Source organism: Falco biarmicus, unplaced genomic scaffold (genome assembly GCF_023638135.1).
Source record: "Falco biarmicus isolate bFalBia1 unplaced genomic scaffold, bFalBia1.pri scaffold_36, whole genome shotgun sequence".
NCBI classification, from domain to species: domain Eukaryota; kingdom Metazoa; phylum Chordata; class Aves; order Falconiformes; family Falconidae; genus Falco; species Falco biarmicus.
This window is the reverse complement of record NW_026611914.1, coordinates 926,822-944,486: the sequence shown is the minus strand read 5'-3', so window position 1 is coordinate 944,486 and position 17,665 is coordinate 926,822. Positions and strand designations below refer to the sequence as shown.

The 17,665-nt window shown below is 58.9% G+C and overlaps 1 protein-coding gene across 2 annotated transcripts in view; it reads right to left on the bottom strand.

Moving 5' to 3' along the window:
• Window positions 1-12,956: 12,956 nt before the first annotated feature.
• The window catches only part of LOC130143516 (uncharacterized), a 29,299-nt gene continuing 24,590 nt past the window's right edge, over window positions 12,957-17,665 (bottom strand). The window contains exon 4 of one of the 2 annotated variants that reach the window (XM_056326195.1): window positions 12,957-13,934. In XM_056326195.1, the coding sequence (XP_056182170.1) occupies window positions 13,104-13,934 (831 nt within the window). In that variant the 3' untranslated portion in view covers window positions 12,957-13,103. The remainder of the gene's footprint in view (window positions 13,935-17,665) is intronic. The other variant, XM_056326194.1, reaches the window with a different exon arrangement.

The following is a 17,665-nucleotide window of genomic DNA, read 5'->3' as shown; positions in this document are numbered from 1 at the left end:
GCCTTCTGTGCCAAGTCGTGCCGCTTGTCCCGTGCCAGCAGAGCTCTGCTGGGCTCTCCCATTTCTCCACCCCTGGGCTGAGGAAGCAATGGCGGGCACAGTTGCTCAGCGGAGCGCTGGATGGGCAGTGGCCCGCGAGCATTGACCAGGCGATGGATGGTCACCTGCAGCTGCCTGGCTCGCTCTCCCAGCCGCAAGGTGAGGGCAGCTAGTTGAGCATTCTTCTGCTGCAGTCTCCCTGCCTCCTTGCACGCTCTTGGAGAACCGTCCTTTCCCAGGAGGCGGCTCTCCATCTCAAGGGCACTCTGTTGCCTCTCCAGGTCTTTCAGAAGACGCTGCAGGCGTCTGCTCTGCTGCAGGAGATGGCTGTATGCGCTGCCAGGCAGCATCAAGTCCTCCCGCTCCATCACCCGGAGCTGAGCACCTCTCACAGCCTGGCACGTGGCTTGTGGCCCAGCACTGTGGCTTTCTGTTGGTCTTTCCTGCAGGGCCGCCAAGGTGTGGGGCCTGTTTCTGCCAGAGGAGCAGGAGCTCTGCGTCCCCTGATGGCCCTGGTGGCCAGGAGAGCCCTCGGGCTGGGCCGTGCAGGGGGAGGCAGGCAGCTCGCGCTTGAACCGCTGCAGGATGGGTTGGGTGGACAGTGCCATCTCCTGCTGCAGCTGGTTCTGGAGGCAGCGGGTGCGGGTGGGCTGGGAGACAGCTGTGGCATTGGCTGCAGGGCTGCGTGGGGCATGGCTCCTGCTCTGCCCACTGGGGGCTTTCCCCTGCTCACCAGGGATGCCCCGAGTAGATGAGTCAAGCTGTTGGTGTCTGCTGGCTGTGGTGATGGTGGCCATCTGATCCTCCGTCTTCACTGACGGCATGGCCACATGCTCCTTAAGAGCCTCTTGGTGCTCCCGCAGCGACTTGCCTTTGCACTTGGTCTTTATGAGAGACAGCTGTGTTTTGGGGTGGCGCTCTTCCACTTGTCCCTGCTGCCCTGAAGCCACATCCCGCCTGCCCAGGGAAACTGGCACAGAAAGTCTGCCAGCAGCACCGGTGCTTTTACGTGCGTCACGCACGTGCTGACCTGCAGAGGCCTTGCCACTCTGGGCCGCCCGGACCTCCTCTGTTCTTGCCATCTTCGCCGCACCCAGCCTGTGTTCCCGATGCCACTGTGCCGCTGTCTGCTGGCTGGGTCGGTGGCTCCCAGTGCAAACCTTGTCCGGGTCCTTCCTCAAAAGGCACCTCTTTGTCTCCTTCCCAGCTGCGGCATTGGCTGCAGGGCTGTGTGGGGCATGCCTCCTGCTCTGCGCACTGGTGGCTTTCCCCTGCTCACCAGGGATGCCCCGAGTAGATGGGACAAGCTGTCGGTGTCTGCTGGTTGCAGTGCTGCTGGCCTTTCCCCTGCCCTGGGCAGAAGCTGCAGAGGCTGCTGCTGGCAGAGGCAGGAGCTTGCAGCAAGTGCTGGCAGCTCCTGGTGCCCGAGCTGCGTGCACCTTCTGTGGTGCTGCTGCCTGCCTTGCTGGCAGACGGGCTGTCTCCTCCCGCCTCACCCTGATGGAGGGCATTGCCACCCTGCACGCCGGGCTGTCCGTCTGCAAGAGAAGGCGAGGAGAGAGGCTGCGTGACTGTGGCCCTTCGCCCGTGCCCCCGTGTCCCAGCTGGAAGAGCCCCTGTGCCGGCTCCCCTGCCAGCCCCCAGGGCAGCACTCGGCCCCACAGGGAGTTGCCGCTCGGCTCCCAGAGCTGGCTGGGGAGCGCACTGCTCCGGCCATGGCCCACAGTGACTCCTGGGAGCATCCCCAGCATGCCCGGGCAGCCTGCAGGCACGGCTTGGGGGGCTCAGCTTGCTAGGTGACCGGGCCCTCCCGTCCCCTCCTGCAGCTCCCGCCTGCCTGTCGGCAGCGCCTGGACTCGGGAAGACGTTTGTCCCGGGCTCCCTCGGGCTCCCTACCTGTGCGCGTCGGCTCCCAGCGGCCTGCGAGCTCTGTGGGCAGGGGAGCCGTCGCAGCCTGTTCCCATGGGGGGACGAAGCCTGTCCCTGGCTGTCCTGCGGCGCTGCCAGCGGCCGCCTGTGGCCCATCTGCGGGCAGGAGGAGGAGAAGTCAAGGACTGGAGGCGGCTGCCTTGGCACAGCGGCCCCCACAGTGGCGGCAAGCCCGGCCCTGGCACTAAGGCAGCTCCGCGTGGCCCTGTCCCACCACCGGCCTCCCCCTCCTGCCCCGTCCCTCACCTGGCGCCGGTTCTGCAGGCCCGGCAGCCTGCTGTTGGGCTGGGGGGGGGCGTTTGCCTCCTCATGCGTGGGCATCTTCGGCGGCGCCTGCCGACGACCGGCCATGGTCACCCAGGGGAGATGCTGCCTCCTGAGGGAGTGGCTCTCCTGGGAGTGGGCACCCCAGGGCTCTGGCTCCTTAAATACCCGCGGGGTCACCGTGGGGACCCGCATCACAATGACCTCTGGGCACGCTGCGCCGCCTGCATCACAAAGCCCTGGCTGTGGATGCTGTGGAGCCTGGCGGGGACTGGCTGTGCCCGGCTGTGCCCGGCGTGGGGCAGCCCCTGCTTGCCCCTCACAGAGGCCCCAGCAGGCCCGAGCCCGCACCTCCCACATCCCCCCGGTGCCAGCAGCCTCTGCAGAGCTCAGTCCTGTGTGCGTGCAGCAGCTCTGGCTGCCACCGCCCGGGGCCTTGTCCCCAGCCATGGCTCCCACACAGGGCGCCCAGGCCTGGGGACGCTCCGGTGCCCGCCTACAGCAACGCAGGGGAGGCCCGCAGGCCCGTGCCCAGAGGCCACTGGCCACGCCGAGCTGCTCCCGGCAGTCGCCATGGGCCGCGGGGTGACCAGCCCTCTCCCCAGCCGGCTCTGGGACGTCCCTCCCAGGCTGCTCTTCTTCAGTGCCTTTCCTCCAGAGGTGGAGCGTGCACGGGCTCACACCCACAGCCAGGACGAGGGAGCAGGGCTGCCTCCCTGGGGCTGACGCTCTGTGCTCCCCTTCCAGCTGGAACGAAAAGAAAAGCCGCCTTTGCTCCCAGTTGCAACACGGAGAAACACCCGTGTCTCGTGCACGTGCCTGCACCTTTTCTAACAGAAAATGGCTTTGGGGTACTATGGAAACTCCTGGGGAGAAAAAAAAACCCAAACCATTAAAACAAACGCTGCTCAGCTGGTGTTGGAGACCTTGGTATTAGACACCCAGACCTGTTCTCCTCCACGCAGCTGTCACTCCTGCACCAGGAACTGCTTGCTAGTGGGTGAATCTGACGGCAGCAGCTCCCAGGCAGAGCTGGGAGCAGCCCCTGGGGACACCTTTAGGCTTTACAGCAGTGTTTGCTGCCCCAGCACGGGTCCCCTGCCCCCTGCAGGGACCAGGCAGGAGGCTGGAGGGAAGAGTCCCACCAACAGCTTTGGCCTCCAGGCTGGAGAACCCTGTCCCAGGCTCAGGCACCGCTGCCTCCGGGCTCCCCTACCCCATCCTGGGGCAATGAGGCAACTCTCTTCCTTCTACAGAACAACACTCAAAGCTTAAGGGGAGGAGGAAAAGCCTACTTCCTCCCTCATGCAGGTTTCCCCCAGGCCTAGAGGTTGCTGCTGTCTTCTGCTCGGCTGGGAGAGGGGTTGGAGCCTTTCTCCACCTCTCCTCGACCGCCTCTCTCCTGGGCTGGGCTGGAGGGTGGGGAGTCCAAGCGCCTCCAGTGCCGAGGGCCTGCCAAGGAGCAGACGCTCTCAGCAAAGCAGACGGCATCCACAGGTGCTGTTTCCCAGAGGACCTCTTGAAAGCAGCCTGCAGCAGGACCTGGCAGCCGGGAGACCCAGCACTGCGTGCCCGTCATCACAGCTGATTTTGCCGCTTGCATCCTGCTGCCACTCTCTCCCTCACCAGCATGAGCAGGCAAACCCCTGCCCTGCAGCTGGGTGTCTGTCCTGCTCCCCCGCTCTGGAGACCTGCCGCCCTGGGTGCCCCGAAGGAGAGGGTGGCTGCTGCTCTCAGCGGTGTCAATCGCTGCCCGTACCTGGGGTTGCTGTCGGTCCTTCCCCGCAGACCAGGCTCCCCACGCCGCCCACTCTGCCTTTGCTTGCTCGAGCTGCTCTTGCCACTTGGGCCTCACTTGCTCCCACTCTGCAGGCAGCTGCCAGACCTCCTGGAGGGGACGGCAAGGCAGCAGAAGGCAGGATTAGTCTCAGCGCCTGGAACGGGTGTCCTTCGGGTCTGACCCGTGTTGCCGCCCCTTGCCTCAGCTGGTCGGTTGGCAGGGCTTTGCCCCTAACACATCGGGGGCTCTGGGGTCATTCTAGGCTCCTGGCAAACAGAGCTGCGACCAAAGCCCTCCACTGTGAACAGCCGAGAAAGGACTTGGGCATCTCCCATAGCCCCTGGGCCAGGAGAAAGTGTTTTGTGACAACCCAGGGGGCAAGGAAGATCTGAAGGAGGTGACAGACAGCCGACAAGGAGCGCACGTCCAGGGGTCCTTTCAGGCTGGCTCTCTGCACAAAGAGGCTTCTGCCGAGTCCCCAGCAGCACGGCAGCTACAGCAAGGCACGCACCTGCAGCGCTTTCTGGCAGTCGTCTGAGGATGGGAGTGTAGAGGTGGGTTTGGCTGGAGAAGCCGGCTCCTGCCTGCCTGCCTCCTTCATCCTGGGGGAGCTGCCTGGACACGGGGGGAGCGCACTGCAAAGAGGCACCGGGAGCAGTCGGCATGAGCACGGGGCAGTTTGCTCTCCCACCTTCGCCTGGCACCAAAGCTCCCCAGGCTGGCAGAAGCAGCGCGCGAGGTGGGGCCATTTCTGCTGGCAGCGGGGAGCCTTTCCTGAGCCCCCTCAGATGGACGGGGGAGGTCTGCACCTCAGCTCTTGCGTGAGGGAACCACAGGGACGTGGGGTGCACTCAGCATCCGCCACCTTCCCCAGGGAGGGGCCCACAACAGGGGAAACAAGCACATAAGAGCCATGCGGCACGTGTCAGGGACCTTGCCGCGTCCCTGCAGCCGGAGTGTCCGGAGGGGAGGTCTCTCCTCCACGGGTGCAGGATCCCTTTCATCCCTTCCCACCAGGGTCTCACCTCTCAGAAGTCTTCTTGCCCAAGTCTTTCTGTCTTGTGCCTGGCCCCTGACTTGGCAGTGCAGCAAGGGAAAGCTTCCTCCGTCTCTGCAGCAGCTTGCCAGGATGCGCCTCTGCCCCTGGCAAAGGAGGAAACTCAGCAGAGCAGCCCCCTGGGGAGTGCCTTTTGACGGAGCTGTGGTCACCCAGCGCGGGGCAGGGCCTCAGCTGGGCAGCGGAGACCTGTTCCCACACCTTGTCTGAGCCTGGACTTTGCTGCAGCCTTCTTGGCCCAGGCGGACAAAGCCTTGGCCACTGCTCTGCTGACCACCGTAAAGCGAAACCTGGGCAGGAAACGATGACACAGGCTTGAAGGGTGACCCCTACCCTCTGCAGCTTCCCAGCACTAATCCTCACGACTCTCGTGTGAGGCACAGCACACCTTCTTCTCGTGGCCATGCAGCCATGCATGGGTTTTATTAGCAATCTTCCCCCAACACCAGACAGGTGGAACATCGTCACTGGCAGAGCGGGCTGAATTTCCATGTAAAATTAGAAACGGAATGCCAGAGAAAAGGTCGTTTACGGAAACGGCTCTTGGGGAGTGGTTAGTTTGGGAGGAGCTCAAGCTGTCCGCCTAACTTTGGAGGGAAATCTCTCCAGAGAAATTCTGAAGTCCTCATTTCTCTGCACCCTTTCTGAAAGGCAGAGAGCATGCACCCCAGCCCCAATCAGGGCACGGGAAAGTGGATGGTGTCCGTTGCCTTCTCACCAGGGATAACCTCTGTGGGGAACACAAGCTCCCGCAGAGTTAACTCACCAATGTCCAGCTGGGAGACAGGTCTTCAAACCGCGTACACCTCTTCCCCACCTTGGAATCGCTCTTGGACCGTAGCAAAGGTCCCGAGTCCTGTGACCAGGACCCCTGCCCAGGAAAACGGCACAAAGGCTGACCACAGGGAAGAGCGAAACTCTATCACGTGCCAAAAGCTTTCTCAAACTAGATCTGGGCACGCTTTCGCCCCTGGTTGACCACGAAGCAAGAGCAGGAGAGCTGCTGAGGGACTCCCTGAGAGAGGCCCGCTGTGAATCCTCCGCGGGAGGAGCAGCAGCGCTTCACCTTTCTCGGCCTTGGCCGTCGGGCTGGGTGAGGGTGAGCTTTTCAGCGGCTGCAGGTCTCGGTCGCAGAGTGCAGCGAGGGTGAGGGCAGGCAGAGATCAGGCAGGAGAGGCTGTGCTCACCGAGGACATCCCCAGGGAAACAGGAACTCTGCAGGGACACACTGGGGACACCAGCACACAGGCAGGGACAATATTATGATGTTAGGGACTTCCGGGGGGACACCAGGACTCCCAAAGGGATGTCACTGGGACATTAAAGACACCCACCGGGACACACTGGGACACAAGAACACACGGGGAGACACCACGGCGATATATAGAATGGCCTGGTAATATCCGGACCCCTCCAGGGACACCACTGTGACATTTAGGAATTTCCCAGGGACGCCCCCTGGGACATCAGGGACCACCCCCTCACCTTGCCCGGGGACACCAGGACCCCTACCAGGGACAGCACTGGGACATTAAGGACCCCCCTTTAACACAAGCCCTACCCCAGGGACAATGTAGGGGCATTAAGGACTCCTCCCGGGACACCAGGACCCCCACAGGACCAGAAGTGCACAAGGGACATACTGGGGACACAAGGACATTCCTGGGGACATCCCTGGGACATCAGGGACACCACGACTGCCCCAGTGACACCACAAGGACATTAAGGACCCCCACAGGGACACCTTGCAACACAAGGACATCCTGGGAGACACCACTGGGACATCATTAGAATAGCTTTCAGGACATCAGGACCCCTCCAGGGACACCACTGTAAAATTATGAATTTCCCAGGAACCCCATCCTGGGACATAACGGACTACCCACTCCCCTCCATGGGGACACCAGGACCACGCCCAGGGACACCCCAGAATGTCCCAGGGACACACTGGGACACCAGGACCGCCCCCCACCCCCACCCACGACCCCCCCCAGGGACACCATTAGGACATCAGGGACTCCCCCGAGGACACCGCTAGAACGTTAAGGACCCCCAGAAGGACACATTAGGTCACATGCACCCACTGACAGACACCACTGGGACATCTAGAATGGCCTGGGGACATCAGGACCCCTCCAGGGACACCACTGTAACATTAATGACCCCCACCAGGGACACATTGTGATACACAAGGACCCATTGAGACACACCACTGGGACATCTAGAATGGCCTGGGGATGCCAGGACCACCTCAGTGACAACACTGGAACATTTAGGACCCCCCTGGAAACACACGACCTGCATCCAGGGAAACTGCAGGGGCATTAGGAACTCCCCCTGGGACACCAGGACCCCCCCAAGACACACTGGGACACCCAAATGCCTATAGGGACACCTGAGAACACTAGGACATCCCTGGAGACATCCGTGGGACACCAGGGACACTCCCGGGGACATTAGGACCCTCCCAGGGACACCCTAGTGACATTAGGGACAGCTTGGAAGCAGAAGGACCCCCCACAGAGCACTCCTGGGACATCAGGACCCCCCAAGGGGACCCTCCAGCAGGTCACTCTCATGCAGTTGTCACGCAGAAGCTCCCCCTCGATGGAAGTCCTTAGCAGCAGGGCAGCCCTCAGATCTGCACTGTCAATGAAACGGAGCCCAAAAAACAGACCCCTCCCCATCCCAAAATGGGAGGACCCCCTCCCCACATGACACTTGATAGTTTAACATTATGCTAGGGGCCAACCAGTGCCCTCCTTTATCTTCTAGTGCCGTGACGACCACGGGTGGTACATGGATGGTCACCTCCTGCCCCATGGTGAACTTAGGGGCCTCCTGCATCAGTAGCACAGGTGCTGCTCCTGCTTTAAGGCATCCAGGCCATCCTGAGCTCACCTCATCCAGCTCTTTGCAGGAGCAAGCTACAGCCCGCCCCTGAGGCCCTAAACAATGTGCCAGAACTCCGAAGGCAATGCCTTTCCTCTCACACTTAAGAAGTGCACAGGTCTTTGTCACGTCAGGTAATCCCCACGTGGGGGCCTCCACCAGAGCTCACTTCAGACGCTTGAAAGTGACTTTACCCTCCTCTGTCCCGCCAATAGACCCATGGCAGGAGGTTTTCAGTAGCTCGTGCTGAGCTTTCACACATAAAACACAATTGCCTACCCAAAGTCGACACCATCCCACCATGCCGAGAAATCTTCATAGTTCCTCGAGAGTTTGAGGTTCCACGAGGCAGCAAATAGCCTCCTTCTGTTGGGATCCCAACTGTCTCTGGCCTTCCAGCACTTCAAACACCAAACGTGGAAGTGACTCCTGGATAATTCCATATCCACTAATTCTCAAGACATTTAGAAGGCTTATCGTCAGGGAAAGACACAGCTCCCAAGTCCCTGCTGCAACCAGAATATCATCCTACGATCGCAGAACTCTTCCCTGATCATTTTCTGTTCTCCAAATGTCAAACTGCTTTGCCAATTGATTCCCAAAGATTGTTGGGGTATTTTGAAAGCCTTGTGGTATAACCGCCCAAGTGTATTGCCTTTTCCTTCCTCTTTCTGGGTTTGTGCATTCAAAAGCAAAAGGCTTCTGACTGTCAGTGCCCAGGGGAACACAGAAAAAGGCATCCTTCACATCAAAACCTGTACACCATCCCTGTTCCCCTGTAAGGGTGGTTTAGTATCCATATGGATGTGCTACTACAGGATAAATACCTTGAGGTATGTGATTTATTGCTCTTAAATCCTGCACCAAACAGCAATCTTAACCCTTGGCCTTTTTCACTGGCAACACAGGGGTGTTGGATTTCGATACACACCCCACCAGCAGGCTGTACTTCAAGAATTTCTGAATTATTGCTACCGACCCACTCCTAGCTTCCAGCTTCGGGCGACACTGTTTCATTCTCAGCGGGGATGATCCAGGCTTTAAGTCAGTCCTTACAGGTTTTGACCTGTGGGATTTTCGAGGAACCTCTCCGGCTCGTACAATAGGAATCACAGCATCTCTGACCTCCGGGCGTATCTTTCTCCTTTCAAGGCAGCATAGCCTGTAATAACAAAGCTGCTGCCTCGACACAAAAAGTTTCTGGAATTCAGATTTCTATTTCCTCATTTTAAAATCAGATTTCTGCTTCCAATTTTTTGGAGTAGATCTCTCCCTAAACAACGCTTCTGGAGAATTTGGCTAGTATAAAAACTGATGAGTAACCCACTGTTTTCCCAGCTTCATTGTTAAAGGTTTCAAAAATGGCCAAGTTTCATGGGTCTCTGTCGTACCAGCAATGCTTATATTCTTATTGCTTAGTTCCCCTCTAAAGTCTTCTGAACAGAGGAAGTAGCCCCAGGATCTACCCAAAGCTCAACTTCTTCACTTCCCAGCTCCACTTTAAACAGAGGTTTCTCTGGGGAGAGACTCCTCTGCGGCGAATGAAGAGACAGGACGCGGCTTGATGCAAGCAAATGTCGATTTAGTGTACACAATCACGAGTTTATATATGTTTTCAGAAGCTGCGTGCTTTAAACAGATTGGTTCTTTAAGCTAAGAATTACATACTAGGCAATCCCTGATTGGTGGTTAACTACAAAGGACACTTTCATCAATTAACAGCAAGGTGTTACCTTTCCTTGGCGCCATCCTTGGCGCCATCCGTCTCCCACTCCCCTGTGCTCTGCAAACATGCCTCATCATGTTAATTGCTGTCTAGACAAGCTCGAGCACATTCCCCTCAGCTAACCGATTGCCGCGCATGGTCCTAGTTTGCAGACCGCTCCTGCACTCCTCCGCTCCCCCTCATTCCTCGCTTACTGGGAGCAAGGGGGCAGAGGGGCTCCAATCCTTAAGCAGACGGTCTTCTTCCGAACGCCCATCCCTTTTGCACTGTGCACACTGATTATCACCCAACCGAGGGCTGGGCCGCAGTCCCCCTCTGGGGGCTCTGCCCTGTCCTCAGGACCTTCCCCTCACCCTACCATTTTACTCTGATACCGCCAACAAGCGACAATTTACTCTTTCCTTTTGACTCTCTCTATGTCAATATGCAATCCAAGCAACACCCAACAGCTTTCCCTATCTCGAGCAATCACTTCCTTGTAGCTTTTGTAATTTTCTTCCAATACCATCGCAGGATTGGCCCACCAATAGAGGGGCTGATTGATCTCATCCCTCTTAAGATTCAGGGTCAGCACTTGTAGAGTTGCAGGCTACCTCCTTCATTCTGTTCTGCAGATCTGGGGGGGGCTCTTGGCTATCGTGCCTAGCCTCGTACCGTTCAGACATGGTTATTGCCTTAGCCACAGCATTTTGAATGCCAAATAGAATCCCTTTCTGATACCGAGTCCAAAGTTGCCTGGGTCCGTTAACATGCAGGTCCCAGTTTGGACCAACAGAGGGGAAATGATGCTCCACAGTTCCTGTTTTAACCTCAGCTTCCACATGTATTCTAGCGGCTTGACAAATCATCTCCTTCTCACTACTATCAAATAAAACCTGCAGTACTGCCGCTATATCCTTACACTCTGGATCATCCTGTGTTTTAACCACCATTATTTCAAAAACACCAGCCGCCTTCTCAGGGTCGTCTCGGTAATTTCCTGCGGTTGCTTTGCAATTCTTCAACTCCGTTACTGAAAATGGGACCCTCACCATAATGGGTCCTTCGTTTCCCACAGCCTGGCACAGGGGAGTCTGTATCACTTCCCCTGGTCTGGCCCGCTCCCACCCTGCGGCTGGGCTAAAACCTTCTCCCTCTTCACAGCCACTTTCCCTGCCACCAGCCTCGTCAGCTCGCCTGCCACCACTTTCTCTTACCCTGCTCACATCACTAATATCAGCATCAGAACTCTCTCCCCGTCTCTGCTGGGCTTCAACCATTAACTCTAAACCATTGTCTCTAAACCTCCTTCTTTCTTGTAGTCGTTACAATTTTAAACACCTCTGTCTGATACTACAAGCAGAGCAGACCCTTTTCAACAACCTCTTCTTATCCTTTCCCAAAGCCAAGAGAAAAGGATCTCAGGAAGGTAAATTTATACCACGCTGGTTTTGCCATTCAGAACGGGTCTTTACAGTGGAAAAAGATCAGCGTATCAAACTCTGTCCCTTTTCCTTTCCTGCCTTCAAAACAACATCAGCGGTAACATCATACAATAATGCAAACTGCCATTTTCCCCCGTCGCCCAGTTTCTACAGAGACCACCCCTGAGTACAGTATTGCACTAGGGTGCTTTTAGTTACATTTCCCTCAGAACTACCCCTTGATTCTTCCCAGTGTCCCAAAACACATCCCAGGGGAGACTGCTGTAAAATACCACGGCCGTGTACACTGACCAGGGCCCGTTTCCTTTTAGTGTCCTGAACATTTTATCATACCCATGTATAGAAGTATTTTCAGATGTTCCGAGCGCACTCTACTAGACACACACGCACACACACACCCCCATTAATATACTTGAGTATGCCAGGCAGAAATTTCACCAGACACATTGTTTGCAGGAGAGCCCTCAATAACCCAACCCAGCGGGGCTTTTGCCTCTGCTTAGGGGCAGGTATCCCAGACCACCAGGAATGCCTGACATCTTACCGGGGGAACGTTGCTTTGGAGTCGTTGGTCCGGGAATCAGAGGTCTTCCCCAAGAGTCCCTCAGTGCCGGCTGGAATTGCTGCGATCCGCAGCTCCACTGACGCTCAACAGCAGAGTCTCACCTGGGTCACCAGAAAATGATCCCGTAAAGGCGGTCACGGTGAAAAACCCTCTCAGACCTGATGTGAAGTTTCAGAAGGCGGGCATTCTTTATGACAGCGCTGGGAGCACGGGGGAGTGCTCACCAAGTTACTCGAGGGTACACATTACATACAGCAGAGTACTTGCACGCTCACAGTGCATCACACATGCACACTCCACCAAGTTGTCTCCTCTTGCGGCCAGAACTTCCCCACTCAGAACTTGCCTGCACACGTCTTTCTCCCAGGATGGACCAGGCACAGACAACCACTGGGGGAGTGTGCTCAGCTTTTATTGACCTCAGAAAGTGTCCAGGGTGGAGAGGAGTCTGGCAGCACAATGTCCTCGTGGCAGCTGAAGGTGTTGGGCGCCGTCCATGCACCCATGCCTCGCGTGCCTCCCTGTGCCACACCCTCTGGGTACCGCACAGGATCAGGGCCAGCTGCCATCTCTGGGGACCCTTCTGCCAGCACGGCGCTGCTGCTCTCGCTGTGGCCTGATGCAAGTACAGCAGAAAGCCTTGCGCAGAGCCCTGAGCGCCCTGCGGAAGAGGGAGGGCCGTCGCCGTCGAGCTGGGGCATGCGGGAGGGCAGCCATGCCTGTGGAAGGAAGAGATGTGTAGGCAGGGGGCTGGGCAGGTACCGGGCAAGATCCTGCCTGCTCCCCGCCACCGAGAGCTTTCCCCAGGGAGTGGTGGCCAGGGAACGGCCAGCCCCCATGCACGCAGTCCTGCTTTGGCCTGGGTGCACATTGCCGGGACGGCTGGGCTAAGCCTTCCCTTGCCGGGCCAGCGCTACACGCAAGGATGTACCTGGCTCATCCTCGGGCTCATCCCTGGGCTCGGAGCAGGGCCACGTGTTATCTGGCTGCCTCTCCTGAAAACCACCACGGGGCTCCTGGCAGAACTCCAGGAATGACGGGTTGACCCAGATGCTGTAGATGATGATTCCCGCACGGCACAGCTCTATATCATCACGTTCCCAGTTTTCCTCCTCAGACAAGAACCTTGGCGCGCCCTATAAAAACATTAAGGGCAAAAGGAGACCTAAGCATCTGTAACTGGGTGCCGGGGGAAACACAGGCGCTTAGGGATATAGATTAGTGGTAGAATATGCAGTGCTATGTGTCGGGTTGGTTAGGATTATGGTCTCTGCAGCCAGAGGAGGGCTGTGCGTCACCTCTGTGCTGGGAGGCCACTTACACGGGGAGAAGAAGAGCACAGGCAGGGGATGGAGGGGATGTCAGTGGGATGACATGGACAGCACCAGCCGTCTCCCAGCTGCACACATCCTGGACACTATACGTGCCTACAGTACCTCGTGATGGTCGCTGCCAGCAATGCACCCTGGGCTCACCTGGTGCCAAGACTCTGCAGACAAGGTAGAATCCATGTAATCTCTTTTGTTGTCCCCTGCTGGCTCAAGGTGGGGTAGGGCAGCATCATCTGGGGCGGGGGGTTGAGGCAATGAAGGAGCCACTTCATCCTTGTGTGCTGCTGGAGACTCAGTGGCTGTGCTGGGCTCTCTCTGAGGCTCCCCAGACAAGGGAGGCTCACTGTCCTGAGGTGCTGCAGGTGGTGCTGCTGCCATTACCACACCCACACTTTGTGCCGGGTCCCCATGTTCTGCCAGCTGCTGACTGAGCTCCTGTATCGCAGGCAATGCCTCGTGCAGGACCTCTCTCATTTTGCAGTCGTCTGTGTCCTGCAGAGCCATGTTGTAGGCTATGGGGCTGTGTGGGGCAGCAGCCTGGCTCTCTGCCACAGCTGTGGGCTGCTCACTGAGGAGAGGAGAAGCTGGTGTCTTCCTCGCCTCTTTTCCTACGGTAGCTAGAGATGCGCAGTACCACTCTTCCACAGGAGCTCCGGTCAGGGCAGCAGCTGCTGGCTTATCATCCATGTGTTCCTCTGGGACAGGGGACACTCCCTGCAGGTTTCTGGCTTTGTCTCCTGATGTCCCTCTGCCTACACTGCTCAGCCAGCAGGGCCCATCCTGGAGACCAGCGTGGGTGTCCTGGTAGAAATCCAGGAATGAGGGGTTGGCCCAGATGCTGTAGATGAGGGTTTCCTCTTCTTGGCACAGCTCTTTATCATATTTGTCTTCCCAATCGTCCTGCTCAGACAAGACACCTGACACATCCTGTAAAAACATTAAGGGCAAAAGGAGATCTAAGCACCCGTTATTGGGTACTGGGGGAAACACAGGCACTTAGGGACATGATTTAGTGGTAGAATATGCAGTGCCACGTGTCGGGTTGGTTAGGTTTATGGTCCACAGCCAGAGGAGGGCTGTGCGTCACCTCTGTGCTGGGAGGCCACTTACACGGGGAGAAGAAGAGCACAGGCAGGGGATGGAGGGGCTGTCAGCGGGATGACACGGACAGTACAAGCCATCTCCCTGTCACACATGCCCTGGACACTGTGCCTGACTGCAGTACCTCGTGATGCAGCCTGCTGTTGGGCTGGGGGGGGGCGTTTGCCTCCTCATGCGTGGGCATCTTCGGCGGCGCCTGCCGACGACCGGCCATGGTCACCCAGGGGAGATGCTGCCTCCTGAGGGAGTGGCTCTCCTGGGAGTGGGCACCCCAGGGCTCTGGCTCCTTAAATACCCGCGGGGTCACCGTGGGGACCCGCATCACAATGACCTCTGGGCACGCTGCGCCGCCTGCATCACAAAGCCCTGGCTGTGGATGCTGTGGAGCCTGGCGGGGACTGGCTGTGCCCGGCTGTGCCCGGCGTGGGGCAGCCCCTGCTTGCCCCTCACAGAGGCCCCAGCAGGCCCGAGCCCGCACCTCCCACATCCCCCCGGTGCCAGCAGCCTCTGCAGAGCTCAGTCCTGTGTGCGTGCAGCAGCTCTGGCTGCCACCGCCCGGGGCCTTGTCCCCAGCCATGGCTCCCACACAGGGCGCCCAGGCCTGGGGACGCTCCGGTGCCCGCCTACAGCAACGCAGGGGAGGCCCGCAGGCCCGTGCCCAGAGGCCACTGGCCACGCCGAGCTGCTCCCGGCAGTCGCCATGGGCCGCGGGGTGACCAGCCCTCTCCCCAGCCGGCTCTGGGAGGTCCCTCCCAGGCTGCTCTTCTTCGGTGCCTTTCCTCCAGAGGTGGAGCGTGCACGGGCTCACACCCACAGCCAGGACGAGGGAGCAGGGCTGCCTCCCTGGGGCTGACGCTCTGTGCTCCCCTTCCAGCTGGAACGAAAAGAAAAGCCGCCTTTGCTCCCAATTACAACACAGAGAAACACCCGTGTCTCGTGCACGTGCCTGCACCTTTTCTGACAGAAAATGGCTTTGGGGTACTATGGAAACTCCTGGGGAGAAAAAAAAACCCAAACCATTAAAACAAACGCTGCTCAGCTGATGTTGGAGACCTTGGTATTAGACACCCAGACCTGTTCTCCTCCACGCAGCTGTCACTCCTGCACCAGGAACTGCTTGCTAGTGGGTGAATCTGACGGCAGCAGCTCCCAGGCAGAGCTGGGAGCAGCCCCTGGGGACACCTTTAGGCTTTACAGCAGTGTTTGCTGCCCCAGCACGGGTCCCCTGCCCCCTGCAGGGACCAGGCAGGAGGCTGGAGGGAAGAGTCCCACCAACAGCTTTGGCCTCCAGGCTGGAGAACCCTGTCCCAGGCTCAGGCACCGCTGCCTCCGGGCTCCCCTACCCCATCCTGGGGCAATGAGGCAACTCTCTTCCTTCTACAGAACAACACTCAAAGCTTAAGGGGAGGAGGAAAAGCCTACTTCCTCCCTCATGCAGGTTTCCCCCAGGCCTAGAGGTTGCTGCTGTCTTCTGCTCGGCTGGGAGAGGGGTTGGAGCCTTTCTCCACCTCTCCTCGACCGCCTCTCTCCTGGGCTGGGCTGGAGGGTGGGGAGTCCAAGCGCCTCCAGTGCCGAGGGCCTGCCAAGGAGCAGACGCTCTCAGCAAAGCAGACGGCAACCACAGGTGCTGTTTCCCAGAGGACCTCTTGAAAGCAGCCTGCAGCAGGACCTGGCAGCCGGGAGACCCAGCACTGCGTGCCCGTCATCACAGCTGATTTTGCCGCTTGCATCCTGCTGCCACTCTCTCCCTCACCAGCATGAGCAGGCAAACCCCTGCCCTGCAGCTGGGTGTCTGTCCTGCTCCCCCGCTCTGGAAACCTGCCGCCCTGGGTGCCCCGAAGGAGAGGGTGGCTGCTGCTCTCAGCGGTGTCAATCGCTGCCCGTACCTGGGGTTGCTGTCGGTCCTTCCCCGCAGACCAGGCTCCCCACGCCGCCCACTCTGCCTTTGCTTGCTCGAGCTGCTCTTGCCACTTGGGCCTCACTTGCTCCCACTCTGCAGGCAGCTGCCAGACCTCCTGGAGGGGACGGCAAGGCAGCAGAAGGCAGGATTAGTCTCAGCGCCTGGAACGGGTGTCCTTCGGGTCTGACCCGTGTTGCCGGCCCTTGCCTCAGCTGGTCGGTTGGCAGGGCTTTGCCCCTAACACATCGGGGGCTCTGGGGTCATTCTGGGCTCCTGGCAAACACAGCTGCGACCAAAGCCCTGCACTGTGAACAGCCGAGAAAGGACTTGGGCATCTCCCATAGCCCCTGGGCCAGGAGAAAGTGTTTTGTGACAACCCAGGGGGCAAGGAAGATCTGAAGGAGGTGACAGACAGCCGACAAGGAGCGCACGTCCAGGGCTCCTTTCAGGCTGGCTCTCTGCACAAAGAGGCTTCTGCCGAGTCCCCAGCAGCACGGCAGCTACAGCAAGGCACGCACCTGCAGCGCTTTCTGGCAGTCGTCTGAGGATGGGAGTGTAGAGGTGGGTTTGGCTGGAGAAGCCGGCTCCTGCCTGCCTGCCTCCTTCATCCTGGGGGAGCTGCCTGGACACGGGGGGAGCGCACTGCAAAGAGGCACCAGGAGCAGTCGGCATGAGCACGGGGCAGTTTGCTCTCCCACCTTCGCCTGGCACCAAAGCTCCCCAGGCTGGCAGAAGCAGCGCGCGAGGTGGGGCCATTTCTGCTGGCAGCGGGGAGCCTTTCCTGAGCCCCCTCAGATGGACGGGGGAGGTCTGCACCTCAGCTCTTGCGTGAGGGAACCACAGGGACGTGGGGTGCACTCAGCATCCGCCACCTTCCCCAGGGAGGGGCCCACAACAGGGGAAACAAGCACATAAGAGCCATGCGGCACGTGTCAGGGACCTTGCCGCGTCCCTGCAGCCGGAGTGTCCGGAGGGGAGGTCTCTCCTCCACGGGTGCAGGATCCCTTTCATCCCTTCCCACCAGGGTCTCACCTCTCAGAAGTCTTCTTGCCCAAGTCTTTCTGTCTTGTGCCTGGCCCCTGACTTGGCAGTGCAGCAAGGGAAAGCTTCCTCCGTCTCTGCAGCAGCTTGCCAGGATGCGCCTCTGCCCCTGGCAAAGGAGGAAACTCAGCAGAGCAGCCCCCTGGGGAGTGCCTTTTGACGGAGCTGTGGTCACCCAGCGCGGGGCAGGGCCTCAGCTGGGCAGCGGAGACCTGTTCCCACACCTTGTCTGAGCCTGGACTTTGCTGCAGCCTTCTTGGCCCAGGCGGACAAAGCCTTGGCCACTGCTCTGCTGACCACCGTAAAGCGAAACCTGGGCAGGAAACGATGACACAGGCTTGAAGGGTGACCCCTACCCTCTGCAGCTTCCCAGCACTAATCCTCACGACTCTCGTGTGAGGCACGGCACCCCTCTTCCTCGTGGCCATGCAGCCATGCATGGGTTTTATTAGCAATCTGTCTCCCCCCAACACCAGGCGGCGTAGCTTAAAGCCCTCCCTGTGTGCAGCTGGCTCTCTCTGACGGGAGTGACAGGCAGGCTGGGCATGAGAAACGCAGTGACGCTGCCCGGCCACTCCAGGAGAACACACGTGTAACCCCAACTCATCGTAAGTTA